The sequence below is a fragment of the Balaenoptera musculus genome, chromosome 20, assembly GCF_009873245.2.
Source record: "Balaenoptera musculus isolate JJ_BM4_2016_0621 chromosome 20, mBalMus1.pri.v3, whole genome shotgun sequence".
Taxonomy (NCBI): Eukaryota; Metazoa; Chordata; class Mammalia; order Artiodactyla; family Balaenopteridae; genus Balaenoptera; species Balaenoptera musculus.
This window is the reverse complement of record NC_045804.1, coordinates 53,426,709-53,454,455: the sequence shown is the minus strand read 5'-3', so window position 1 is coordinate 53,454,455 and position 27,747 is coordinate 53,426,709. Positions and strand designations below refer to the sequence as shown.

The 27,747-nt window shown below is 43.9% G+C and overlaps 1 protein-coding gene across 1 annotated transcript in view; it reads right to left on the bottom strand.

The window, feature by feature from the left end:
* The window catches only part of ADPRM (ADP-ribose/CDP-alcohol diphosphatase, manganese dependent), a 380,897-nt gene that overhangs the window by 145,159 nt on the left and 207,991 nt on the right, over positions 1-27,747 (bottom strand). Inside the window, exon 6 of the mRNA XM_036836895.1 lies at positions 22,294-22,465. Coding sequence (XP_036692790.1) covers positions 22,294-22,465 — 172 coding nt within the window. The remainder of the gene's footprint in view (positions 1-22,293; positions 22,466-27,747) is intronic.

Here is a 27,747-nt window from a genome sequence, read left to right as displayed (position 1 = left end):
CCTGCGTGTCCGCTGGGCAGCTTTTGCTCACACAGGCTCTGAGGAAAGGCTACTCAACAAGAGGGCTTGTTTCCTGCTCCCTCCCGGCTGGCATGGCAGGGCCTGTGCGCTGGCCAACCGGGAGAATTGCTCTGGGAGTCACTTGGACCACACCAGCAGCTCCAGGACAGGGGCCACTGGAGAGAAGAGAAAGTAGAATGAGAGTGTGGACTCGGGAGGGAGGACCAAGCCTTTCTGCTGGTCCTCACAAGAATTCCACTCTCCTGCAGGTGAATCCGACACCCCGACACCCACCCCATGTCCTGGGTGAGTCCCTGGGTCCTGGACCAAACCACAAGGTTTGATCTGTTCCAGATCCCCATCATCAGGAAAAGAATCAGTATCCCCTGGTCACAGGTGAGGCCACCAAGGCCCCAGATGGTCAAACGATGCACCCAAGGCCACTGGACCGAGACCGTGAGGAGAAGGGAGGAACTGGACTCTGTTTACATTTCTGTCCCTCAGTCCTTCTCCACATCCACACCCTCAGGCCCACCGCGGGTCACTGGATGGCCACGAACATGACTCCTTGCACTGCCCATGTCCTTTGGCTCCATCTGGCTCCACTTGGGGAGGGTCGCAGGGGTTAAGTCCCTGCAGGGTGCTCAGCTGGAGAAGGCAGCTCACGTCTGGATTCTAAGGGAAGCGTGGGTCCTGCCAGGCCCCGGACCACAGTAGGACAGCACTTGTTGGGAGAGGCAGCGCAAACCTGGGAATCCAGACGGGGAGGAGAAGGCCGAGAAGTCTCGAGGCAGGCCATCTAAACTCTGGGTGAAAGCCAAAAGGGCCTGAGGAGCCTGGAAGACGCCAGGAGCACTCAGGCCGGAGACTAAAGGCAGACACGACCCCGCGTGTCAGCCGGGGCAGGCCGTGTCCCGCAGGGCGCGGTGTCTGGGCAAGCCAGACTCCAAGTCCGTGAGAGCAGAGGCGGCAGGAGCAGCAATGGGTAGGACGGCTGAAGCAACATCAACGCTGTGGGTCTCTCCCCCACGCGCTTGAGGAAGGCAGGGCAGGAGAGCGCCGTCTCTGGCTCGGGTGGCGCGGCCAAGGTCTCTTGGCATCTGTAGCCAGGAGTCAGGGGAGGTGTCTGAGGAAGTGAGACTAGGAGAGCCAGGAAGACAGCTAGGTATGCTGACTAGAGACACAGCATGGCCAGCTTCACAGGACAGTGAGTGTAGGCTGTTGGGGGTGGTGGTGCCGAGGGAGCAGCGTGGCAGAGTCTGATGGGAACACGTTTTGTTTGTGATGGAACACAACACCACCCGCAGTATGTAAAGTACTGAGCCAACAAGATGCTTCAAGTGCCTCATCAGAATGAAGTCGGCAAAGAGCCTAGAACTTTCTCAGCCCTGATTTTCTTGTACAGCTTTGGAATGGGCTCACACAGACAGTGAATATAGGGGCGCCGTCTAAAGACTAATTTTCTCAAAGCACTCTGGTTGACAGAGTAGAAAGAAAAGAGTTTGGCTAGATTAGGGCAAATATAAATGAGTATAAATTATGTGTTGGGTGGTTTATCAGTTTGAGCGGGAGAATTAATCTATGATGTGTGTGCCTCTGGATGCGTGTGGACATATAATTCAGAAATGGCAGCGAGGCAGCATTAAGGTTGAGAAATGGCGCAATTAAGAGAGTCAAGAATCACCTCTGCGACGGCTCCTGCATCATCATTAATTCAGCCACATTACCTTCCACAAACATCCCATGAGGTCTTGTTTGCAGCTTCCAATGACTCACAGAGGAGGACCAGCTGCTGGTGGCATCGCCCTGGCTCCTTGGGGAAATTAGTGATTTTCCTATTTGACCAGCCTCTAAGTTAACTAAGTCCTGCTCAGCACAGCTGCAACTGTTTATATCATATAATCCTGGATGAGATTGCAGGGGGAAAAAATGAGAGGGCTGTCAGCTACTCAGTGGTGGCCAAGGTTTCTGGGGTAGGGCCTGAGATGCTGCATTTTTAACAAGGTCCTGGGCGGTGCTGGTGCCAGACCGGCTCTGAGTGGTGAGGCTCTAGATGCTCTGGGTCAGAAGCACTGAGGTTGCTCAGGAACTTGCAAACTCAATGTAGGTCTCAAGCCCCACCCCAGACTTCCTCAGTCGGGGTCTGCATTCGAACAAGATTCCCGTGCCTATTCGTGTTTGGCAAGCGCTGTTTTAGAGGATCTCCTTGGTTTCCTTAGAAAGCTCTGTGGCATCCCTGCAATGAGATGCAAAATTGCATGTGTGCACTTGTGAGCGCTTGGGGCACACATGGCACTCCGGTCCTTGAATCCTGTCGCACATTTCTCCTTCCTTTTGGGTTTTCAACTGAAGGAGACTTAATCAAGGAAAAATAGTGAAATAGGGAACTCAATACATTAAAAAAAAAAAAAAAAAAAAAGCCTGTAAATCAGAACTCATGAGCCAGCATCTGAGGCTGCCCAGGGCAGAGCTCCTCTGATGATGTGGGCCGATGCACAAGCCCAGAGAGCCCAGAAGGATTTCCTCGTCTTACAGAAATGCTGGGTCTGTGGTGCACACCGAGCTCTCCTGCCCCATGAGCCACACGAGCAAGGACCGCCTGCCTGCCTCACCTCCCAGGTACAGCTGCAGATGCTGGAGCAGACATGAGGGTCTGGCCGGCCAGCCTGGAAAGGGAGCGGGGCCTTATACTTGACGCGCAGGGACGGCGGTAGGGGAGTGGGATCCACCTTGCCAGGAGTCAGAAGTAAAAGAAGAAAGTGATCTTGGGTCCTGTCAGGACAGTCATTAAACACACTGATGTAGAAAAAGGCCATCTTTTGGTCATGATGCGTCAGAATCTATGCATTGGAGTTGATGTGTTTTGTATTAGTGTCACAGCATAAAATCATATTACAAGACTTAAGGATTCAGGGTCTCTTTATAGAATTATCACAGCTCTACATTGAACGAAAGCCACCATGCTTGTGCTTTGATTGAAAATTCCTTTGGTGTCAGTTGTTTGGAAGTTAATGATGCTTGCCACTGAAATTCACATCCATAGACGTATTATACTTCCATGGAACTTTGTTTTCAGTCACACTATGCACACAGAATTCATTTCTAGTTCTTGATAGAAATGTACTTAATTCTCAGTATTATTCTTGACTTTTTAAGGGTTGTGCTATAATGAGAATATGTTCTATCTTACTGTTAAAATCTAACTACATGTACTTTAGAATCTTCTAAGACAGTCCTTTGGATCCTGTAAATGGGAATTTTGATGTAATAACTGCTAATAAAATTATATTGAAACAGTAAAAAAAAAAAAAAAAAAAAAAAAAAAAAGGGAGGGCTTCCCTGGTGGCGCAGTGGTTGAGAATCTGCCCGCCAACGCAGGGGACATGGATTCGAGCCCTGGTCTGGGAGGATCCCACACGCCGCGGAGCAACTAGGCCCGTGAGCCACAACTACCGAGCCTGCGCGTCTGGAGCCTGTGCTCCGCAACAAGAGAGGCCGCGATAGCGAGAGGCCCGCGCACCGCGATGAAGAGTGGCCCCCGCTCGCCGCAACTAGAGAAAGCCCTCGCACAGAAACGAAGACCCAACGCAGCCAAAAATAAATAAATAAATAAGTAAATTTATTAAAAAAAAAAAAATGGGGGCCATCAGATTGGCAACTCCTCTCGCCTCTGTGAGAAGTCTGTAGGCGGGGTTGGCTAAGAGATGGAGTCCCCTCACCCAGACCTCCCCCGGACGGGTACAGAGAGCAGAAGTCTCATTCCCTCTGGGCTGGGAAGTTCCCAGGGGACTCCGGGGAACGAGTCTGTATTCCCGAAGGGATCCACACAGGAGAAGAGCTTGAAATGCTCCAATCTGGAGCCTTCCTTGGCCACCACCTGAAGCCTGGAATGAAGAGGGAGCGGCCTTGAAAGATGCCCTCGGCCAGCTGAGCCTGCTGGTGGGTCCCCAGACTGCTGAGCAGAGATGCCCAACCTGCTTGATATGGGATCAGTTGTGGGGTGGCTGCCTCCCCAAGAGCCTCCTCCCCGCAGCCCAGGGATGCTCCCAAGGTGGGGGGAAGGGTAATTACCCCCCACGACATCCTCTTCCCTGCGACCCGCTGTCAGGCACCCTCACTGATGCCTGTCCCACCTCCTCCCCACAGCGATTTCCCACGAAGCTAACGAAGCTTAAGTTTCAGGGTCCCCCACCCCTGTAGAGACCCTGTAATGCTGGGAGTCTCTGGGGGTTGCAGAATGTTCCAGGAGGAGTGGGGACACCAGGGTGTCATCCGAAAGTGTTTCTATTTAAGCTGTTCTTTTTTTTTTTGTAAATTGTCTGAAGAGATTAAAAAAAAAAAAAAAAAAAGGTAGCTAAGTTCCCAAGGCTCTAGAAATTTGTTTTGACTGTTTTCTCTTTCTAAGTAAATATTGGTTCTTCTACCAATTTTTTTCTTCTTCTTAAAGAGGCCTCCCCAAATTATATAAACTGCAGGCCTCCATTCCTGCCCCTACACCCTACCACGCTGCAATCAAGAGAAACAAAAAATAGCCTCTCTCCACCCAGAGCTGAGAAGGTCCACTCCAGATTCCCCTCAGCTCCACTCCTGTCTAGGAGAAGAATGACGAGAAGGATGGAAGGCCGCAGTGTGCATAAAGGGCTCCCAGCAGACGGGTTAGAATTCAGATCCTCATAGACGCATTTCAGGGTCCCCCCACCCCCTTGAACAACGTCTAATTAAAAACAAATTAGAAGAAGCATCGGCACCAAGCCCTTCATGCTGCTCATGCTTTGAACACCTCACATTTGTTTTCTGCTCTTTGAAGCTCAAGTGTGCAACTCGTTCCCACCCCCATCAAGGTCGCCTGGAAGCCTGCTTGCTCTTCCCCGCCACTTTCTAAAGACCCATCTTCCTGTCTTGACTTCAAATCACACCTCTCTCTCCAGAGAATGGTAGAAAACAACAGGCCAGGGCTCACTCGGGGCAATGAGTAAGGGCAGTAAGCCTTTGACTCCCCTGATGAACTGTCCACATCTGGGAGGGAGGGAGAAATGCCTTCAGTTGGCTATTTGAGGGAAATTCAGATGGCCCAGACTAGAGATCTATTAGAACTGGTAGTGATCATTTCTCACCTGGATTTTCACCTGGGATTGAATAATGCACTAAACTTAAGCAGAAAACCTGCATTTAAGCACTAGCTCTTTATCTATCATCTGCCTATATTAACTGTAACTAATTCACAGCACTGATGAGGAGATTAAGGGAGACTAGCACACTCTTTATAAACTCCACGAGTCTTATATTTATAGACGCAGCATGCCTCACCATTTTGGACCTTCCTCCATGACAACAATCATTGTGGAGAGATTCTGATGTGCTATTTTGATGTGTTTTTCTCATACTTATTTCATCATTCGGCCAGCTAGACATTCTACAGAGTTGCCTCAGGAGACTGACAAAGTGGGTAAGTCTTGCTGTTGAGCTTTGGAACATGAGGTCTCAGGAGGAAGGGGGGAACTGTGGGACTCCAGCGACAGATTTTGTACAGACTGGGAAAGCAAGGCTCTTCTCCATTCACCCTCAATGCCAGGCTGCGAAAGGAAAACGAGAGAAGTAGAGTCTGGATGAGACCCAATGGGACCAGGCAGAAAGGTTAAGGAGTCGATGTGAGGATCTTCCCAACGCTCACCCCACGTCGTAGAGAAAGCTCTGAAAACTGCCAGGACTCAGGAACAACGTGGGCGCCAGGTGAGACCCTGCAGACCCCCAGTCTCCATTTGCGTGAGGACAATGGAGAAACGCCACTCCTGCCCCCCATTTCTATGTCCAGCAGTGTCCAACAGATCATTGGATGACCACCCTGCAGAAGTGACACCTGCTATGCCTGCTATTTTTATTTTTGGGTTCCATCTAGCTTAGCCCACGAGGAAAGCCCTCCTTTGAACATTGCAAGACCCTTCTAAGGGTCTGACTCACGGGATGGGGCAGAGATATACCAGTGAAGACGGTGGGGCATGGAATGGTATCCCCCTGCACCTGTGCCTCTGTCAGGCTTCATAGAACAATCTGAGATCTTTCTTGGCGTGAATACAATGGCAAGACAAGTACCACCACCCCACTTCAGCAAGATAAGGAATCATAGGAGCCCCACCACAAAGAATGGAGTCCTGGAGAAATACAAAACCCAAGGGCAGCAAGAACATGAATTGCCCTGCAAACAAAAGTGAGTGTGTTCCCTGTGTTTCTCTAAAGAATGGAGGAATATTTTTTTTTTCATCTTATTCCTTTTTTTTCTCCAGACATAGCATATGGCCTGTTCTGTGATCATTCCTTATCCTATCCATTATCAACACCTCACCGCTAAGAACTCTATTCAAAATAGAAGTATTTTGGGGGTAGAGCTGATAGGACGCACCAGTAGATTGAACAGAGAAGGTAAAGGAGGGAATTCCCTGGTCGTCTAGTGGTTAGGACTCGGTGCTTTCACTGCCGAGGGCCCGAGTTCAATCCCTGGTCAGGGAACTAAGATACCACAAGCTGCATAGCCAAAAACAAACAAACAAACAAACAAAAACAGAGAGAGAGAGAGAGAAGGTAAGGGAAAGGCAGGAGTCAAGAATGACTTTAAACACTTTGGCCTCAGCAACTTGGGATATAGAGGGAGGGGCAAGTACTGGTCCCTAAAAGTACAGTATGTTATTTATTAAATGAATTACTGGTTCTTTTCTGGCTCTCCTACTAAACTATATGCTGTATGAAAAAAGGGACTTAGTCATTTTTACTTTATCTTGTTCTCTGCTGCTTAGAATATAACGCTTGGAATAATGATGACACTCAGTACGCACACAATGAATGAATCAATTGTGGGAACCAAAGGTAAGAGCGATGGGGGTGGGGGAGAGAAATCGGTTTGGCATGGGGAATCACAGTTCGGTTTGGGAAATTTAAGAAGCCCAGGAAATATCAGATTGAAAACATCATGCAGTTTGTTGGATGTTGGAGCTCGGAGCTGAGCAAGGGGTTCAGGCTGAAGAGGAAAAGCTCAGGGTATCAGCGTCCACTTGGTATTTAGCACCATGAGACCTGATGACGTCACCTAGGATAAGGTCTCTTTGGAGATGAGAGGGAAGAGCCCTGAGGGCCCCAACATGAAGAGATCTAGGGAAGAATGAAGAGTCAGCAAAAGAGTTCATGGCTGGGTAGGGAGGAAAAAGAGGGACAGTGCTCTCTCAGGAGCCACAAGAGTAAGGGCCTTCAGGAAGGAGGGATCACCCAGCTGCATCAAATTCTACAGAGAAGATGCAGAAGATGGGTGTTGCCCCTTTGTCTTCTGCTGACCTGCAAGCTCACTGAGGGCCAAGCTTTGGCTGTTGCCTTGTTCTCCGCCCCGAACAGTGCCATCCCTGCCCCTGCTGTGATAAGGAGCACCAGTGAGGCAGATGTACAGAGGCCCTACCAGGGAAACGAGAGAGACATGGGTCCCAGCCCCTGCTGACGACACTGGGTACCTCTGACGGAGAAGCTACTCCATGCTTGGCACTGTGCTAGGAACATAACGAATTATATCCCATGTAGCACTCACACCAATTCTATATGGTACTTTACAATTTAGAGATTTAGAGATTTCCCAGAGTCAGGGTGCTGATCCATGCCAGAGACGGGGATGACCAGTATGCCTTATGGCGTGGTGGTTAAGAAGGTAGACTTTGGATTCAGACAGACCTGCATTTGGTTCCTGGTGCTGCCTCTGTTGGGTAACATAGTCTCATCTTTCTGGGTCTCAGTTTCCTTACCTACAACATGATCCAATGGGATGAGAAAAGTCACCGTCATCCTTTGATTGTAGGTTTGTTCTTTGAGGGCACAGTGCAGAAGGAGAGGTGAGTTTCTGCGGAATTCAACCCATGCCTGACAATTAGTCAATACCCAAAGGTGTGTCCTGTCTGTCACTAAACTGTCACCAAATTGTCTTCCCAAAGTCTGCTTGAAGACAGATGACCTGTTGTTACTGACACCACTCTTGGGACCAAGGGACCGAGTGCGCCTCCTAGGTTGTTCCTCCCTCAGTGGCTGCCAGACAGTGTGTAAGCTGATGGTGTGGTGAGGGACAGATGTCAGCCCTGCTGGCCTGATGCTGGGTAGTGGAGGGGGTGTCTGGAGGGGCAGCAATCAAGGGTTGTCTGCCTTTTTCTGGAAAGACTCTGAGATCAATGCATTTGTTGGGAATAATGAGCAGGAACTCTTACTATACATTTTAAGGGTAAACAGTGATGTTTATCGTGGAGAAGAAGGGAACAAGGAGAGGCAAAATGCTGCCTTCTGAGCATAACCGTTTCTCGCAATTGCCCACAGAGCTTTCAGTTCACTGAAGGCTATCATGCACGTTTTCTCCAAGGGACAAAGCTGTGAAACAGAAGGAAATTCATCCTCTATTGCTCCGGAGAATGAATAAGGGCCAATGAGGAGAAGTCACAGGGGAGGTTAGTTTCAGCCAAGCGTCAGAGACAGAACAGCAGAGTAGCTACTGCATGAACTTTGGAGTCAACCAGCTGTATGACCTTACGCGTGTCATTGGACGTTCTGTATCCCAATTTTCTCATCTATAAAATGGAGGTAAAGTATTTAAAGTGTTTAGCATTGTGTTAGAACATATTATCTTTGTTTTCGTTAGAATTAGGAAGAGCATTTTAATGGCGTGCTCTGACAGCTGGCAAGACAGCCAGGTCAGGGGTCCACCTCTGAGTCCGGGAAGGTTTGGATAAATGATCATCTGACAAGGAAGAAAGATCTCAGAATAGAGATGGGCCCTGTCTAACCCCAGTCTGGGCAATGCTTCTCTGTGCAGCTCACCAACTGCAGGTCCCCTCTGAGTTTTTTTTTCTAAAACAGAGCTCTTGTTTTGTTTTGCTTTGCTTGTTTCCCAGAAAAAGGGCAAAAGAGCAGGAAAATGTACCAGAAGTGTAGAAGTTCTTTCACATGGATCCTCAGGGCAGCAGTTTCTGAGGTCTCTAAATGGGAAAAGAAAAGACCAGGGTGGCCATCTCCAGCATCGTGCCTGCTATAGGCTGAGCAAGGAGAGGCTGCCTGGTACAGTTGCCTATAGTACTGAGTATCACAGGATTGTCTCTATGGCAACCCATGGCTAAGAGGCCCTGGCTGCCACATCACAGTTAACCTCTCCCTCACCAATGCCAGAAGACCCAGCCAACCCAATGGATGCAAAACCTTGGTCTCCATTCTTTCTCAACTAAAGTATCTGAGGAGATACTACAGCCTGTCAAAATAGTTATCTGAGGTAAAAATTGGTATATAACATTATATTAGTTTCAGGTGTTCAACATAATAATTTGATATTTATATATGCTACAAAGTGATCCCCACTTTATGTAGTGATCCCCATAAGTCTAGTTACCATTCATTACCATAAACTGACCCCCTTCACCCATTTCTGCCCCCCCCAACCCCCTTCTCCTCTGGTAACCAACAGTCTGTTCTCTACCCAATAATCTGTTCTCTATATCTATGAATTTTGTTTTGTCTGGTTGTTTCAATTTTTTTAGATTCTACATACAAGTGAAATCATATGGTATCTGTCTTTCTTTGTCTGATTTGTTTCACTTAGCATAATACCCTCAAGGTCCATCCATGTTGTTGTAAATGGCAGGATTTCATACCACATCTTCTTTATCCATTCATCCACCAAAGGATAATTAGGTTATTTCCATAACTTGCCTATTGTAAATAATGCTGCAATGAACATAGGGGTGTGTTTATCTTTTTGAATTACTGTTTTTATATTTTTCAGGTAACACCCAGAAGTGGAAGAGCTGGATCACATGATAGTTCTATTCTTAATTTTTTGAGGAACTTCCATATACTGTTTTCCATAGTGGCTGCACCAATTTACAGTCCCACCAACAGTGTAGGAGAGTTCTCTTTTCTTTATGTTCCATTTGCAGAGAATACCTTTTTCCATCCCTTTGCTTTCAGTCTGTGTGTGTTCTTACCTCTGAAGTTGGTCTCTTGTAGGCAACGTATAGATGAATCTTGTTTGTTTGTTTTTCTTAATCCATTCAACCACTCTATGTCTTTTGATTGGAGAATTTAGTCCATTTACATTTAAAGTAATTATTGATAGGTATATACTTATTGCTACTGTGTTGTTTTCTGGTTGTTTTTCTAGTTCTTCTCTGTTCTTTTCGTTTTCTCTTGCTTTCTTCCCTTGTGGTTTGATGACTTTCTTTAGTGTTATCTTTAGATTCCTTTCTCGTTATCTTTTTTTTGTATCTACTATAGGTTTTTGTTTTGTGGTTACCATGAGGTTCACACATAACAGCCTATACATACACCAGTCTATTTCAAGTTGATAACTTAGGTTTGAACACATCTTAAAAACTCTATATTTTTAGTCCCTCTTCCCATGCTTTACGTTTTTGATGTGATATTTTACATCTTTTTATTTTGTGTATCCCTTAACTAATTATTGTAGTTATAGATAATTTTACTTTCTCAGGTTGAAGCTCCAGGACAAGTAAATAGACTTTTTTCACAAGCAGACTGGAGTTGTGCTTCTGTCTGCTGTTTGTGCAGTGCCCAGTGTGTGGCAGTCTGCCCAGTACAGTTTTTCCAATTGTTATAGCCCCAGGAGGCCCAGGAATGCAAGCCCCTCTGGCCAACAGGGCCAGGTGATCAAGGGGCATCCCCTGTCTGGTCACTCACTGGCTTTAGCAAGGCTGTAGGAGACTGCTGGGGGTGGGGCATGCCTGTAACTGTAGAGGCAGGGAAATATTATTGGAGGTGGGGCACACCTGCTGTTTAACCGTCTTAGACTGCCCTGCCCCCAAATCAAGAATTTCTATTATAGCAGCAGAACCTGTTCTTTGTACGCTGAAGCACATGAAATAGGATAAATTGTCTTAAATGCTCTGGTCAAGGACAGGATGAAGAGATTGCACATTCTCCCTCCTCTTAGATGGTTCATGAGGCATTTGTGGATTCAACTCAGAACATGGATGTTGAGTGCTGAAGAGTCACTTTAAAAATCTGCTTCCATGGATGTGTGATCAGTGGTTGGAGTTAAAGTCACATCTGAAAGGAAGGTGCCCCCCGCCCCCCACCACCCTTTGCCATTATGATTGATCACAGTCCAAGCCATTAACCAAGCCATATTTATACGTGAGTGGGGTCAACCGATTTGAAAAGAATAAGCAATAATCAATCAATCAATCTCTCCCCTCTCCTGCCCGCCCCTCCCATGTGGCAGGATTGATGAGTGAACTCGGAGCCTGCCTGAGACTGACAAAGTCTCCTCCCTCCCACACACCTGAGCACTCATCCTTGCCATGTTGAGAGGCACTAAGACCCCAGGACTAGGGTGCTGGCTCTGGGAGGAGATGGAAGCCCAATCTGAGTTTCAAGTTTTATCATTCAATTCTGCTCTTTCAGAGAGCTCTGCATTGGGGTGTTGGGTACAGAGGGGTTCTTTGTTCCCCAAAGAACTTCCCCTTATATGTACCTCTTTAGGGGAAGAGGTGATGGATCAGAAGATGAGAATATGGGCAGTGCAGAGACTCTTGCCCTGAACAACATCAAAACCTACTCTTGACCTAACAATATGCTGTTCTGAGATGGGTGAAGGCATCACAGAGGAGGTGGCATTGGAGCTGGGCCTTGGAGGATGGGTAGAAATCTGACAGGCAGACGAAGGTATTTATTCCTCAGGCTCCCTGAGAGGCAGGGAGGGGAGTATGTGGGGCAAGGTTGCCCAGGAGCTTTCCTACCGCCACAAAGGCATACTCTGCTTCTTTGATGTTCTCACCATCTAATTTGAGTTGTCTAAGTGATGGATGGGCTGGGAGGGCTGTTTCTCGGCAGGTAAGGGATTCTGAGTCTGCTGGGTCAGCAGGTTTTTGGCAGGCTGTCTGTCTTGATTTGTTGCTTTGAAGGACCATTGCTCAGAAAGCCTTTGTTATCAGCAGAGCCTGGGGCTGCTGGGTCATGTCTGTTTCTGTGCTCTAGCAGGCATGCTATGCCAGGCTCAAAGCTCTGTTATCTTTATTATTCAGCCTATAGTAACTCCACGCCTGGAGGAGGGAAAGCTCCAGCTGATCCTTGGGCAACTCTGTCCATTCAATGTTTGGCAGGCTGGAGATTCTGAGATGGGGTGTGATCTTTGGGTTTACTGCTGGGGACTTGTTGAGTAGCTTGTGAACTCAGGTGGAGAATGAGACACTTGATAGAAATAACATAATAGCAAGTAGGATTGCCATGCATTGTATTACATCCATGCATTCAATCACTCATGCAGCAAACATTCGCCAAACTCCTATTTTATTCCAGGTACTGGGCACAGATAAGACATGGTGCCTGTTTTCCCCAGGAATAAACCAATAAACATAGCATGTGAACATGCCATGTCAGAGGGAAGCTCAGGGGCCCTCTGGAGCATGGAGGAGGGTTTCTGTCTTAGCCTAAGATGGGGTGTGGTGTGATGAGGTCAAGGAAGACTCAACCTCTAAGCACCCAGCACACCAGATAGGACTGTCATAAGGACCCAATGACTATTTCAAGGATCCATAAACGTTGTGTAGACGGTAAAGCAAAAGAGAAGAACAGATTTTATTGTTTTTATTGCTATCTCTGGCTACACGGCACAACGGAATTCTTCAAACAACTGTGGTGCCTAAAGATCTGATTCAGACTGCCTGTGCCTCTAAACTCCAATATCCAGCATTTTCCCACCTCGTTTCACCTTCTCAAATGCTTTTCTCCCAACCCTCTTCTTTACCAATCCCCAAACCACATATTCCTCAATAGTACGTTTAATCTAGCTTCATATGGAAAGCTTTTCTGAGCACACTCATTGCAATGTCTCCCTCCCGCCTCCCTCACTAGACTCCAAGTGACCCTACCTGCCAACCGTGCTACTAGGAAGGACGGCAGGCTGTGAGGGAGGACTTGCTCGCATTCCTTCTGGCCTCAAGCCCCAGCAGTTCAGATGCCTGCTACAACCAACATGGCTTTCCAACGTTCTTAATGTTGTCCTCCATTTGTTTTATGAATGGAAGTCTTATCTTTCCCACTCTATTATAATCTACTCAAGGCCAGGGCCAATGCCTTTGGATGCTTTTCTGTGCTCTACATGAGCTGGCATTGTGAGAAGCACTCAGTGTTTGTCATCTCTTTATCAGGAGGCTGATAAAAATGAGGCTGTTAATTCCATCTTTGTGACTTCATTTGCAATTAAATGGATGGTGATGCCTTGGTTATGGCTTAATTAATAAATTCAATAAACTTGAATTAAGGATCTATGATGAGTCAGACTCTGAGCTAAGCACTGGCTCAGCAGAGATGAATGGCAGGCCTCTGCTCTCAAGAAGTTCATAGTCTAGTAAGAAATGAACATGCGCAAACAGGTATTTATAATACCGAGGGTAATTGCTAGAGAATAGGTTTGTTTAAAGGACTGTGAAAACCCAAAGGAGGGAGCAAGAAACTATGCTTGCTGACATGATGGATTATCTTGGTTTTGAAGGATGCAAACAAAATTTCCAAAGAGGCAGGGGGAAGCATTCCAGGCAGAATAATAGGGGGCGCAAAGACACAGAAGCACGATGAGCGCACCCGGAGTCCACCATTAGCCCCACAAAAGAGCCGGGTAGGCTCCAGTGCTGGGTCGCCTCAGACCAAACAACCAACAGGGAGGGAACCCAGCCCCACTCATCAGAAGACAAGCAGATTAAAGTTTTACTGAGCTCTGCCCATCAGAGCAACACCCAGCTCTACCCATCACCAGTGCCTCCCATCAGGAAGCTTGCAGAAGCCTCTTAGACAGCCTCATCCACCAGAGGGCAGACAGCAGAAGCAAGAAGAACTACAATTCGGCAGCCTGTGGAACAAAAACCACATTCACAGAAAGATAGACAAGATGAAAATGCAGGGGACTTTGTACCAGATGAAGCAACAAGATAAAACCCCAGAAAAACAACTAAATGAAGTGGAGGTAGGCAACTTTCCAGAAAAAGAATTCAGAATAATGATAGTGAAGCAGATCCAGGACCTCGGAAAAAGAATGGAAGCAAAGATCGAGAAGATGCAAGAAATGTTTAACAAAGACCTAGAAGAATTAAGGAACAAACACCTAGAAGAATTAAAGAACAAACAAACAGAGATGAACAATACAATAACCGAAATGAAAAATACACTAGAAGGAATCAATAGCAGAATAACTGAGGCAGAAGAACGGATAAGTGACCTAGAAGACAGAATGGTGGAATTCACTGCTGCGGAACAGAAAAAAGAAAAAAGAATGAAAAGAAATGAAGACAGCCTAAGAGACCTCTGGTACAACATTAAACGCAACAACATTCACATTATAGCGGTCCCAGAAGGAGAAGAGAGAGAGAAAGGACCAGAGAAAATATTTGAAGAGATTATAGTCGAAAACTTCCCTAACATGGGAAAGGAAACAGAAATTAAGAAAATGGTAATAGGAACATACATATCGATAATTGCCTTAAATGTGAATGGATTAAATGCTCCAACCAAAAGACACAGTCTCGCTGAATGGATACAAAAACAAGACCCATATATATGCTGTCTAAAAGAGACCCACTTCAGACCTAGGGACACATACAGACTGAAAGTGAGGGGATGGAAAAAGATATTCCATGCAAATGCAAATCAAAAGAAAGCTGGAGTAGCAATACTCATACCAGATAAAATAGACTTTAAAATAAAGAATGTTACAAGAGACAAGGAAGGACACTACATAATGATCAAGGAATCAATCCAAGAAGAAGATATAACAATTATAATTATATATGCACTCAACATAGGAGCACCTCAATACATAAGGCAACTGCTAACAGCTAAAAAAGAGGAAATTGACAGTAACACAATAATAGTGGGGGACTTTAACACCTCATTTACACCAATGGACATATCATTCAGACAGAAAATTTATAAGGACACAAGCTTTAAATGACACAAGAGAGCAGATAGATTTAATTGATATTTATAGGACATTCCATCCAAAAACAGCAGATTACACTTTCTTCCCAAGTGCACACCAAACATTCTCCAGGATAGATCACATATTGGGTCACAAATCAAGCCTCGGTAAATTTAAGAAAATTGAAATCATATCAAGCATCTTTTCCGACCACAACGTTATGAGATTAGAAATCAATTACAGTGAAAAAACCGTAAAAAACACAAACACATGGAGGCTAAACAATACGTTACTAAATAACCAAGAGATCACTGAAGAAATCAAAGAGGAAATCAAAAAATACCTAGAGACAAATTACAACGAAAACATGATGATCCAAAACCTATGGGATGCAGCAAAGGCAGTTCTAAGAGGGAAGTTTATAGCAATACAATCCTACCTCAAGAAACAAGAAAAATCTCAAATAAACCATCTAACCTTACACCTAAAGGAACTAGAGAAAGAAGAACAAACAAAACCCAAACTTAGTAGAAGGAAAGACATCATAAAGATCAGAGCAGAAATAAATGAAATAGAAACAAAGAAAACAATAGCAAAGATCAATAAAACTAAAAGATGGTTCTTTGAGAAGATAAAAAAAATTGATAAACCTTTAGCCAGACTCATCAAGAAAAAGAGGGAGAGGACTCAAATCAATAAAATTAGAAATGAAAAAGGAGAAGTTACAATGGACACCACAGAAATACAAAGCATCATAAGAGACTACTACAAGCAACTCTATGCCAATAAAATGGACAACCTGGAAGAAATGGACAAATTCTTAGAAAAGTACAAACTTCCAGGACTGAACCAGGACGAAATAGAAAATATGAACAGGCCAATCACAAGTAATGAAATTGAAACTGTGATTAAAAATCTTCCAACAAACAAAAGTCCAGGACCAGATGGCATCACAGATGAATTCTATCCAACATTTAGAGAAGAGCTAACACCCATCCTTCTCAAACTCTTCCAAAAAATTGCAGAGGAAGGAACACTCCCAAACTCATTCTATGAGGCCACCATCACCCTGATACCAAACCAGACCAAGATACTACAAGAAAAGAAAATTACAGACCAATATCAATGATGAATGTAGATGCAAAAATCCTCAACAAAGTACTAGCAAACAGAACCCAACAACACATTAAAAGGATCATACACCATGATCAAGTGGGATTTATCCCAGGGATGCAACAATTCTTCAATATACACAAATCAATGTGATACACCATATTAACAAACTGAAGAATAAAAACCATATGATCATCTCAATAGATGCAGAAAAAGCTTTTGACAAAATTCAACACCTATTTATGATAAAAACTCTCCAGAACGTGGGCAAAGAGGGAACCTAACTCAACATAATAAAGGCCATATATGGCAAACCCACAGTAAACATCATTCCCAATGGTGAAAAACTGAAAGCATTTCCTCTAAGATTAGGAACAAGACAAGGATGTCCACTCTCACCAGTATTATTCAACATTGTTTTGGAAGTCTTAGCCACAGCAATCAGAGAAGAAAAAGAAATAAAAGGAATACAGGTTGGAAAAGAAGAAGTAAAACTGTCAGTGTTTGCAGATGACATGATACTATACATAGAGAATCCTAAAGATGCCACCAGAAAACTACTAGAGCTAATCAATGAATTTAGTAAAGTTGCAGGATACAAAATTAATGTACAGAGATCTCTCACATTCCTATACACTAACAACGAAAGATCAGAAAGAGAAATTAAGGAAACAATCCCATTCATCACTGCAACAAAAAGAATAAAATACCTTGGAACAAATCTACCCAAGGAGGTAAAAGACCTGTACTCAGAAAACTATAAGACACTGATGAAAGAAATCAAAGATGACACAAACAGATGGAGCGATATACCATGTTCTTGGATTGGAAGAATCAATACGGTGAAAATGACTATACTACCCAAAGCAATCTACAGATTCAATGCAATCCCTATCAAATTACCAGTGGCATTTTTTACAGAACTAGAACAAAAAATCTTAAAATTTGTATGGAGACACAAAAAACCCCGAATAGCCAAAGCAGTCTTGAGGGGAAAAAATGGAGCTGGAGGAATCAGGTTCCCTGACTTCAGACTGTACTACAAAGCTACTGTAATCAAGACAATATGGTACTGGCACAAAAACAGACATATAGATCAATGGAACAGGATAGAAAGCCCATAGATAAACCCACACACATATGGTCAACTAACCTATGACAAAGGAGGCAAAGATATACAATGGAGAAAAGACAGTCTCCTCAATAAGTGGTGCTGGGAAAACTGGACAGCTACATGTAAAAGAATGGAATTAGAACACCCCCTAACACCATACACAAAAATAAACTCAAAATGGATTAGAGACCTAAATGTAAGACTGGACACTATAAAACTCTTACAGGAGAACATAGGAAGAACACTCTTTGACATAAATCACAGCAAGATCTTTTTTGATCCACCTCCTAGAGTAATGGAAATAAAAACAAAAATAAACAAATGGGACCTAATGAAACTTAAAAGCTTTTGCAAAGCAAAGGAAACTACAAACAAGATGAAAAGACAACCTTCAGAATGGGAGAAAATATTTGCAAATGAATCAACCGACAAAGGATTAATCTCCAAAATATATAATCAGCTCATGCAGCTCAATATTAGAAAAACAAACAACCCAATCCAAAAATGGGCAGAAGACCTAAATAGACATTTCTCCAAAGAAGACATACAGATGGCCAAGAAGCACATGAAAAGCTGCTCAACATCACTAATTATTAGAGAAATGCAAATCAAAACTACAATGAGGTATCACCTCACACCAGTTAGAATGGGCATCATCAGAAAATCTATAAACAATAAATGCTGGAGAGGGTGTGGAGAAAAGGGAACCCTCTTGCACTGTTGGTGGGAATGTAAATTGATACAGCCACTATGGAGAACAGTATGCAGCTTCCTTAAAAAGCTAAAAATAGAACTACCATACAACCCAGCAATCCCACTACTGGGCATATACCCTGAGAAAACCATAATTCAAAAAGACACATGCACCCCAATGTTCACTGCAGCTCTGTTTACAATAGCCAGGACATGGAAGCAACCTAAGTGCCCATCGACAGATGAATGGGTAAAGAAGATGTGGCACATATATACAATGGAATATTACTCAGCCATAAAAAGAAACGAAATTGAGCTATTTGTAGTGAGATGGATGGACCTAGAGTCTGTCATACAGAGTGAAGGAAGTCAGAAAGAGAAAAACAAATACTGTGTGCTAACACATATATATGGAATGTAAGAAAAAAAAAAGGTATTGAAGAACCTAGGGGCAGGACAGGAATAAAGACACAGACCTAGAGAATGGACTTGAGGACACGGGGAGGGGGAAGGGTAAGCTGGGATGAAGTGAGAGAGTGGCATGGACATATATACACTGCCAAATGTAAAATAGATAGCTAGTGGGAAGCAGCCGCATAGCACAGGGAGATCAGCTCGGTGCTTTGTGACCACCTAGAGGGGTGGGATAGGGAGGATGGGAGGGAGACGCAAGAGGAAGGAGATATGGGGATATATGTATACGTATAGCTGATATACTTTGTTATAAAGCAGAAACTAACACACCATTGTAATGCAGTTATACTCCAATAACGATGTTAAAAATAAATAAATAAATAAAAAAGAAGATGTGGTACATATATACAATGGAATATTACTCAGCCATAAAAAGGAACGAAGTTGGGTCATTTGTTGAGACATGGATGGATCTAGAGACTGTCATACAGAGTGAAGTAAGTCAGAAAGAGAAAAACAAATATTGTATATTAACGCCTATATGTGGAACCTAGAAAAATGGTACAGATGAACCGGTTTGCAGGGCAGAAATAGAGACACAGATGTAGAGAACAAATGTATGGACACCAAGGGGGGAAAGCGGCGGGGGGGCGGGTGGTGGTGGTGTGATGAACTGGGAGATTGGGATTGACATGTATACACTGATATGTATAAAATAGATAACTAATAAGAACCTGCTGTGTAAAAAAATAAAATAAAATTCAAAAATTAAAAATAAATAAAAGCCTTTTCTATTAAAAACTATATATATACATACATATAGACATATACATATAGTAACTAAACATGAATATCAATTAGATTAGTTACAGACACAAGGAAAAACAATTTAGAAAGTAAATGGCTAAGGACATCTTAGTGCCTTTTCCGTTAATGTGTAACTATAATGGATCATAGCATAGTTTGTCCTGGTCTTCTCCTCGTCACGTGTAGAATTAATCCATAGCAAAACTTTCTTGTACCCAAACCTGAAGGTTTGCCCACAGCTGTCCAGTTGTGTCCGAAGTTTACCTCGGCAGCTTCCCTTCCATCCTGGGTATCCTTTCCCTAGCATTCCGGACAATGAGCCCTCCCCTCTGATTCTCCACTATTGCTGGAGATAAGATAGATGGTATAAAGCATGCCAAGGGACTTCACAGGGTGGCGGCACCTCATTGGGTCATCAGAATCCAAATTTTGCCAATTCATTAATTTACCATGAGAAACACAACTGCCAGAGGGAACAGTCTCTTATGCCCTCCAGACCAGCTAGCACTTTTACTGTTTTGACATTTCCACAAGAAGCCAAATTACAACTTGGAAGTTGCATGGTGAGCAAGGAATCACAGTAAGGGAGGTAGATGCATGTGCAAATGATGGATGCCGCTAGGTAGAGCTGTCCGATGTCTCCATATCCCTCAAAGGAATTTTCCCACCCAGACACCCAAGCAGCACCCATCTCGCGGTGGCAATTTACCCAAGTTGTAGACAAAGCTTTTAGGAAAAATATTATCTGAGATGCTTGTGTTACTGACTGTGGAACCTGAAAAGGAGTGGGCAATACCAAGCCGCAGAATTAAATCTGATTACTTTGGTCTATAGTTCCAACAGAAATTGTTTCAACATTTAGTCAACATGTGCCTGGCATGTCCTAAGTGCCAGGCACCATGCTATAGCGATAAACAAGACAGGAACTCTGCCGTCAGGAGTCTCAGAATTCAGTAGGAAGCAGACATGTTGGCTGGCAGTTACGATGCAGGGTAGTGTTGGCTGTAACAAAGTCTTGTTCTAGATACAGTGGGAGCTCAGGACAAAGGGCCTAACCCTGCCTAAAGGTCAAGAAAACCTGCACAGAGGCCAAGGAGCTTTAAGCTGATCCTACTTCAGTACCTGATTTTCACAATGAAAGAAAATGCATTTTTATGATTATATATTACCAATAATACAATCATATAGAGAACTGCTGTTAGTCTTATGGTATGTTTCTGTTTAATTTTATACATTAAGATTTGTACATACAAATCTGGAATCGCACAGTGTCATGCTGCTGTCACTTAGCATGATGAACATGAGCTGCTCTCATGCAATATAATAAAAATACATTTAAAAAAATTACTGCTTGGTATTCTATCATCTGGATATATCATGACTTACTTAACCAAACCTTGTTGTTGAACATTTAGGTTATTTTCAATTATTTAATATTATAAATAAAACTGTAACTGAGAGGACCTTAGAGATTATGTAGTAAAATCCTCTCACTTGGCAAATGAGAGAATCGGATTCCAATGAATTTAAATGACGGGCCCCAAATCCTATAGCTAGCTCATTTACGAGTTGGGTTTGGACTCCTGATGAAACACGCTTGGGGAAGGAGGGAGGAAAGCGGGTTATCTGAGGGTTGATAAAAATGAGAGGCACTGGGAAAGCACCACGGGCAGGCAGAACCGAGGACCCCGAAGTGGAGAGGAGTGGGGAGTGCCAGGGTTTTGATGGTGCCAGGGCTCTCGTGTGAAACACTGCCCACTCAAAGATTCTGACACCACCTCTCAGTGTGCAGCAGTGTGTATCAGGAACCTTGAGAAAACCCTTGAAGAGCACGGCCCAGTAAGTCCACTCTTGGCATGTTCAGGGGTAGTCATTGAAACATTGTTTATAATACAAAAAAAAAAAAAAAAGATAAACCAAATCAATAGGATAGATGGACAGAGCCTGAATACAGGCCCACAACAGACTGGGTGATGCCCACCCACATTGGGGAGCGCCGTCTGCTTTACTCAGCGCGTTAGCAAAACGACGCAGTCCTCCTCCTGAGTTAGAAAAAACTCAGCCTTCCTCCTGGGTGTCTCCTCTGCTCCTCACACAGGACACTCACAGCACTTCTGGTCACCAAAGATGTGCATTTCCTCCCACCAAACAATTCACAACCCCAGCAGGGTGTCCTACAATTTAACTCGATTCTGACACTACCTACCTGGAGATTGCGTCCGATCCCACAGGTGAAGGACTCTGTCCTTCAAGACTGCTCCCCGCCCCACATCAGATGCCAACTGACCACACATTAGATGTCAACCACAAGTCCAGTTTGTCACCTGGGCTTCTGACCAATTGGCTACAAATCGGAGGTTCCCACGACCCCCTCTTCAGATTCGATGAATTTACTAGAGCAGCTCACAGAACTCGGGGAAACACTTACTTACATTTACTAGTTTAACAAAGGGCATCATAAAGGACACAGCTGAACAACGAGATGAAGAGACACCTAGGGCGAGGTCCGGGAGGGTCCCGGGCACAGGGCTCTGTCCCCGTAGGGCTGGGGTGCATCTCCCTCCTGGAGTGGATGTGTTTGCCAACCTGGAAGCTCCCAAATCCCCTACAAGTGGGATTTTTATGGAGGATTCCTCACACAAGCATGATCAATTATTAACTCTATTTCCGGCCCCTCTCCCCTCTCTAGAGGACGGGGCGCGGGCCCGGGGATAGGACTGAAAATCCAAGCTTCTAACCATGGCTTGGACTTCCTGGTGACCAGGCCCCCATCCAGAAGCGCACCCAGCGTCACCTCAATAGAACAGAAGACAAGCCTCGTGCTCTGATGACTTAGAAATTTACAAGTTTTAGGAGCCCCTGTGTCAGAGACAAGATCAAAGACAAATATGGAATAATAGATGCTCCTAGTGTTCTCATCACTTAGCAACTTACAAGGGTTTTAGGAGCTCTAAAGGGTTTAGGGCACAGAGACCAATGCATATATATATATATATATATATATATATATATATATATATATATGTTCTATTATTTTCTATTCTCTCACACAGTCTACTGAGTCAAACGCTAATCTCTTCTGGAAACACCCTCACAGACACACCCAGAAATAATGTTTAGCCAAATATCTGGGGACCTCGTGACCCAGTCAAGTTGACGCATAAAATTAACCATCACAACATTGCATGTCAGGGAAAGGTTAAGTAGATTATGGTACCTTCGCAAGAGGCTGTCGCGTTCTGTGGTGGCCTCTTTTTTCTTTCCAACGTTTGCTTTTTCTGGCTCGGCTGGGCCTCACTGCACGTCTCGCCACCAGGCTGCAGCTTTCCGCGTTCAGTTCAGTCTCTATCTTGGGTCTTCCAAACATGCACTGTGCTCTTTTCCCTCTGCTAGGGTAGTGGGATCCGAGGAGAAAAAAGAGATAAACACATATTAAACGCACTATTTAGGTGGAAGGGCATTGCTCTTTAAGTAAAAAAATGTTAAGAGTAATAAAAACATTTATACTCCTTAATCCAGGAATCCCACTTAATGTAAGTAAATGATTAAAAAACAAAACAAAACAGGAAGAGCTAAAACTAGCAATACTACCACACTGCAAAACTGATAGAAATTTAAAGTCCAACAGTATGTAATCAGTAATTTAAAATACAGTGAGTGCCTATAAGATAGTACTGGGTAGCTTTAAAAAAAAATGTGATAAGACTTAAGGTGAAACCTGGGAACATTCTTATGTTATAATGTTAAGTAAAAAGGCTGGTTACAACTGTGTAAATATTCATTAGCACAGGGGGAAAAAAAAGATCGAGAATAAAGACAAATTTTAGAAATTGTATAAGACCTGTGATATTTCATGTTATGTGTTTCCTTCAGCTCTGAAAACTTTCTCTAATGAGGTCACATTGGTTTTGCAATTAAAAATAAAGAATACTACCACCGGCAGCCATTATAACATGGTTATTTTTGTGTATCGAGACACTGAATGAAATTCACTTGAACACGGCCATTGCATGAGTAACTGGTCCAAGGTCAAAGTCAGCAGCTGGTAAGCAGTGACGCTGGGACTCCATCCCAGGCTACCTGACTCCAGAGGCCATGCTCTTAGCTCCGCTCTGCTGCCCACTGAGTTTACATCCACCTGTAAGACCCGCTTCTGCCTTTTGGAGTCAGACCGTAAAAGGGGGCTTGACTCCCCCTCTACACGCTAAGTATTCAAATATCTGACCATTGTCTTTCTACCATCCCTTCCTTAGGCGCTTCCACTAAGCCCTCAGCACACCAAGCCCTACATCTGCTCAGTCCCACCACTTCACTGCTCAACTGAGCTTCACCAAGCAGAATCTCATTTGTTTTCATATATAGGACTGTTTCACACGGGAGCCTCTGATGGCCAAGTCTCCCAAGGGTAATAAACCAGATGTATAATTCCCTGCCGCCTCTATCTCAAACCCTCCAGAGGGGATCGGAGGGTCTGGAATCATTCAGAAAGGGAGGCGAGAGCTGTTAGTGCATTAGGACAGAATTTCTCCATCTGATTTTGAAAGACTGGCTTTTCATTTCCCCAGAGACTTAATATAACTACCAAGTGAGGAGGAAAAAAAAGGGGAGTAATAATTTGTAAAGTTCCCGAGCAGGAAAGGAGCCACTGCTATCTCTGCTTTCCACATCACCACTGTAAACCCTGGCACCTGAAAAAAGTGGGAGGGGTGGTTGTTCTGACTGTATAAATTGCCAAATGCTGCTGCTAAACTCTGACCTATTAGTGGGAGCCTCTCTACTCGAGCTGAGTTTATGTTATCCATGGAAAGAAACAACGTGAAGGAAAACAAAAGTCGGCAACCAATCAGAACAGACACGTGGCCCATCAGAAAGCATGCTGGCCGATGGGATGCAGTGTTTCTACCGACTAAACGACATCCAGCATAGACCTTCTAATGAGTAAGTTTGGTCAACATACAAGCCAACGATGTTTACTAAAATTTTTAAATTACCACAATTTTCCCCACACAGTTAAAAAAGAAAGCGTACTTTACATCAACAATGTTGTTTGGTTTCTCTCTCCTTTCTTCCTCCCTCCCTCCCTCCGTCTCACCTTATAGCATCCTCTCTCTTTCCCGTGTGTTCTGAAATTACATGATGGTAGATCTTTTATTTTTTCTTTTCTAAAGATCCATTGAGATAGATAATGAGCTTGCCTTTTCAATCTGGAAACGCATACACCTCAGATGTGGAAAACTCTACTGAAATATTTCTTCCAAAAATTCCTCCATCCATTTTCTCTGTCCTCTGCTATTCTTAACCCTGCCAACCGATCCCCTATATTTCTTGTTTCTTTTATCTTTTTACTCTATTTGTGAGAGAGTCTCTCAACATCATCTTCCAAAATATATGTTGAGTTTTTCATCTTCTATCATATTTTTAACTCCCCAAAACTTTTTATTTCTCACATGACATTCCTTTCTTTAAAAACAGCATCCTGGGGGCTTCCCTGGTGGCACAGTGGTTAAGAATCTGCCTGCCAATGCATGGGACACAGGTTCGAGCCCTGGTCTGGGAAGATCCCACATGCCGCGGAGCGACTAAGCCCGTGAGCCACAACTACTGAGCCTGCGTGTCTGGAGCCTGTGCTCCGCAACAAGAGAGGCCGCGATAGTGAGAGGCCCGCACACTGCGATGAAGAGTGGCCCCCGCTCGCCGCAACTGGAGAAAGCCCTCGCACAGAAACGAAGACCCAACACAGCCAAAAATAAAATATAAATAAATAAATAAATGTATATATATAAAAAAAAAAGCATCCTGTTTCTGTTTTACTGTACAATATTTTTTCTTCTGTGCCCATAGACATTAAAAAAAGGATTTTTAAGGTTCAGTTCTTCTGCCAAGGTTGTTTCTGCTTCCTCCGAGGGTCTTCTTTTCTGCTCTATCACGTCCCTCACGAAAGAGGTTTTTTCTCCAGGTCTTGGCTGCCCTCAGTACCGAGGCGCTACTAACCTAATAGGAATCTGTGTGCCTGAGTAGAGCTTTTGACTAAGGCAATCTGGTTAATGTTGTTTGGTTAAGAGATTTTCAACTATTGATTTCAGAATATCTTTCTTCTTGGTCAAGCCACGTTCCTAAGAAATGATCTTGCTATCGACTTCCCGAAAGTGTAGCCTGCTGGCAGCCTTCCACAAGCCAAGGGGAATGATCTGATCATTCAATATATATGTTTCTATTTTTTCCCCTGTTTTCAGTAAGATACCCTATCCACAGCTACTCTTAGACTCTCTGAGTCCAGAATCCCTCTGGTTCAACTCTCTAAGAAGGAAACCCCTAATGTTCTTCCAGAATGTTGGATGATGTCACCTGGCAGCAGAGATTTGGGAGGGAGTCTTATCTAACTGCATCTTACACAGAACTTTGTATCTCCGATTTTCAGCTTTCACTGCATTCCCACTTTCGGATGGGTCTGACACCTCCGTTTCTGAGATTCTGGAGTTCTGCAAAGCTAACGGTCCTGGCAAATTTGCTATCACCCATTTGCTCTCCGGCTTTCAAAATTTGTGCTACTGCTATTTTCTTTCCCAATCTCTTTGTTCTTTGGGTTCCATGCCTTTTTGACCCCTGTATTTTTACTTCTGAGGGGTTTCAGGAGGGAAATGTGATTTAAAAAATACGTTCCACCTGATATATTTAACAAGCAGTCACAAGCAACAAGCCTTTATCTCTTCCTTCATGCCAACAACTTATAGGAAGGAAATGGCAGTAGTGGTAGTGGTTGCCCCTAGGGAAGGGAGACTAGGAGAGGAATGCAGACTCTTCTCTATATACCCTCTTGGACGGTTCAAATGTTTCACCATGTGCAAAAATTACCTTTGCAAAACTAATTACCCAATATAACAAAAACAAAACAAAAAAGCTTCTGTGAACATCTTTCTCTCTGTGACTAGCACACGTTAGGAAAGAGTATCGTTGTCACGGCTCATGCCATCATACAGCTTGCTGCAAAGACATAGCCCCAAATTGCATTATTTTATAATCTGCATAATTTATACAATTTCCTTCAACCTTGAATCAAGTTTAGAGGGAATGTTATTGATCACCAAAGGCTGTCAGTGGCTAACATCCAAGCGTGGCAGACATCTGGGTTGACATCCAAGTGTGACCTCTCTTAGTTAAGGACAAGGATCCGACCCGGCTGCAGCCACTGACCCTCACTCTGGCACACTCTGCAGTCTCCAGCAGGGCTCACAAAGTCATGATTAATTCAATAAAAATTATATCTTCCATAACATGAGTTTTCAGTAATCAATAGGAAAAGATGTTGAACATATCTCCCTCCTACATAACACGCATAGGCCAAGAATCTATTTATACTCAGCAGATCAGTGGTTTTGTGCAACTATAATGTAAATGTCACTTGGCTTACAAGCGAGAGAATAGTAGCGGTTCCATGTGTTATCCATTGAGAACCTACAACCACAAGGAGTATCTTCTCCGGAAGGAATGCTGCCAGTTAATTTCTTCTGCTTTCTCTCTGTGAGCATAGGATTTGTCATTACTTTTGCATCTGGTTTTACAAGATTCTCAGCAATGGTGTGATTTGTACCTGCTTTTGCTATCAGAGATGCAGCCTTGAATGATGCCTCTGTAATGTTAGCCTTTTTTTTTTTTCCCCTTTAGAAATAACCTCCACATACACCAGACTGGAATATATTCATCTGTGCTTGTTCTTTAAACTTTCAATTAATTTAGTGAAAGGCCATAGGCTTTGTTTGCGAATGACACAAAAGCTTTGATGGCTTCATACCACAATTTGTGACAGACCTTAGGCGGAGCACAGGAGATTGGAATCCACCGGAGTGCCAGTGCAGTAAAATCCTACTTTCAGAGAGCCACCATCGTGCTTCTTGTTCACCTTTTCCTTTTTCGGTGGCTTGTCCACAATTACTGAATTCATAGAGTCTTGGTTACTATTTACTTTTATGACATTATTTTGAGGCCTATAGTATTTCTATTATTCTTTTCATTACTATTTTTTTTTTTTTTTTTAAGGAATTCCTTTTTATTTATTTATTTATTTATTTATTTATTTATTTATTTATTTTTGGCTGTGTTGGGTCTTCGTTTCTGTGCGAGGGCTTCCTCTAGTTGTGGCAAGCGGGGGCCACTCTTCATCGCGGTGCGCGGGCCTCTCACTATCGCGGCCCTCTTGTTGCGGAGCACAAGCTCCAGATGCGCAGGCTCAGTAGTTGTGGCTCACGGGCCCAGTTGCTCCTTGGCATGTGGGATCTTCCCAGACCAGGGCTCGAACCCGTGTCCCCTGCATTAGCAGGCAGATTCTCAACCACTGCGCCACCAGGGAAGCCCTTCATTACTATTTTTAATAACCTTTTCTAAGAATAGCTTTAGATTTACAGAAAAGTTGTGAAGATTGTACAGGGAGTTCCCATATACTACACACCCAATTTCCCCTATTGCCAACATCTTTCGTTGCTGTGGTACATTTGGCCCAACTAATGAACCAATGTTGCTTCATAATTGTTAACTAAAGTGCACACTTTATTCAGATTTCCTTAGGTTTTGCCGCATTACATTTTGTTGTCACGTCTCCTTAGGCTTCTCTTGTTGGTGTCAAGTTTCTCAGGCTTTGCTTGTCTTTTATGACCCTGACAATTTTTAAGAGTACCGG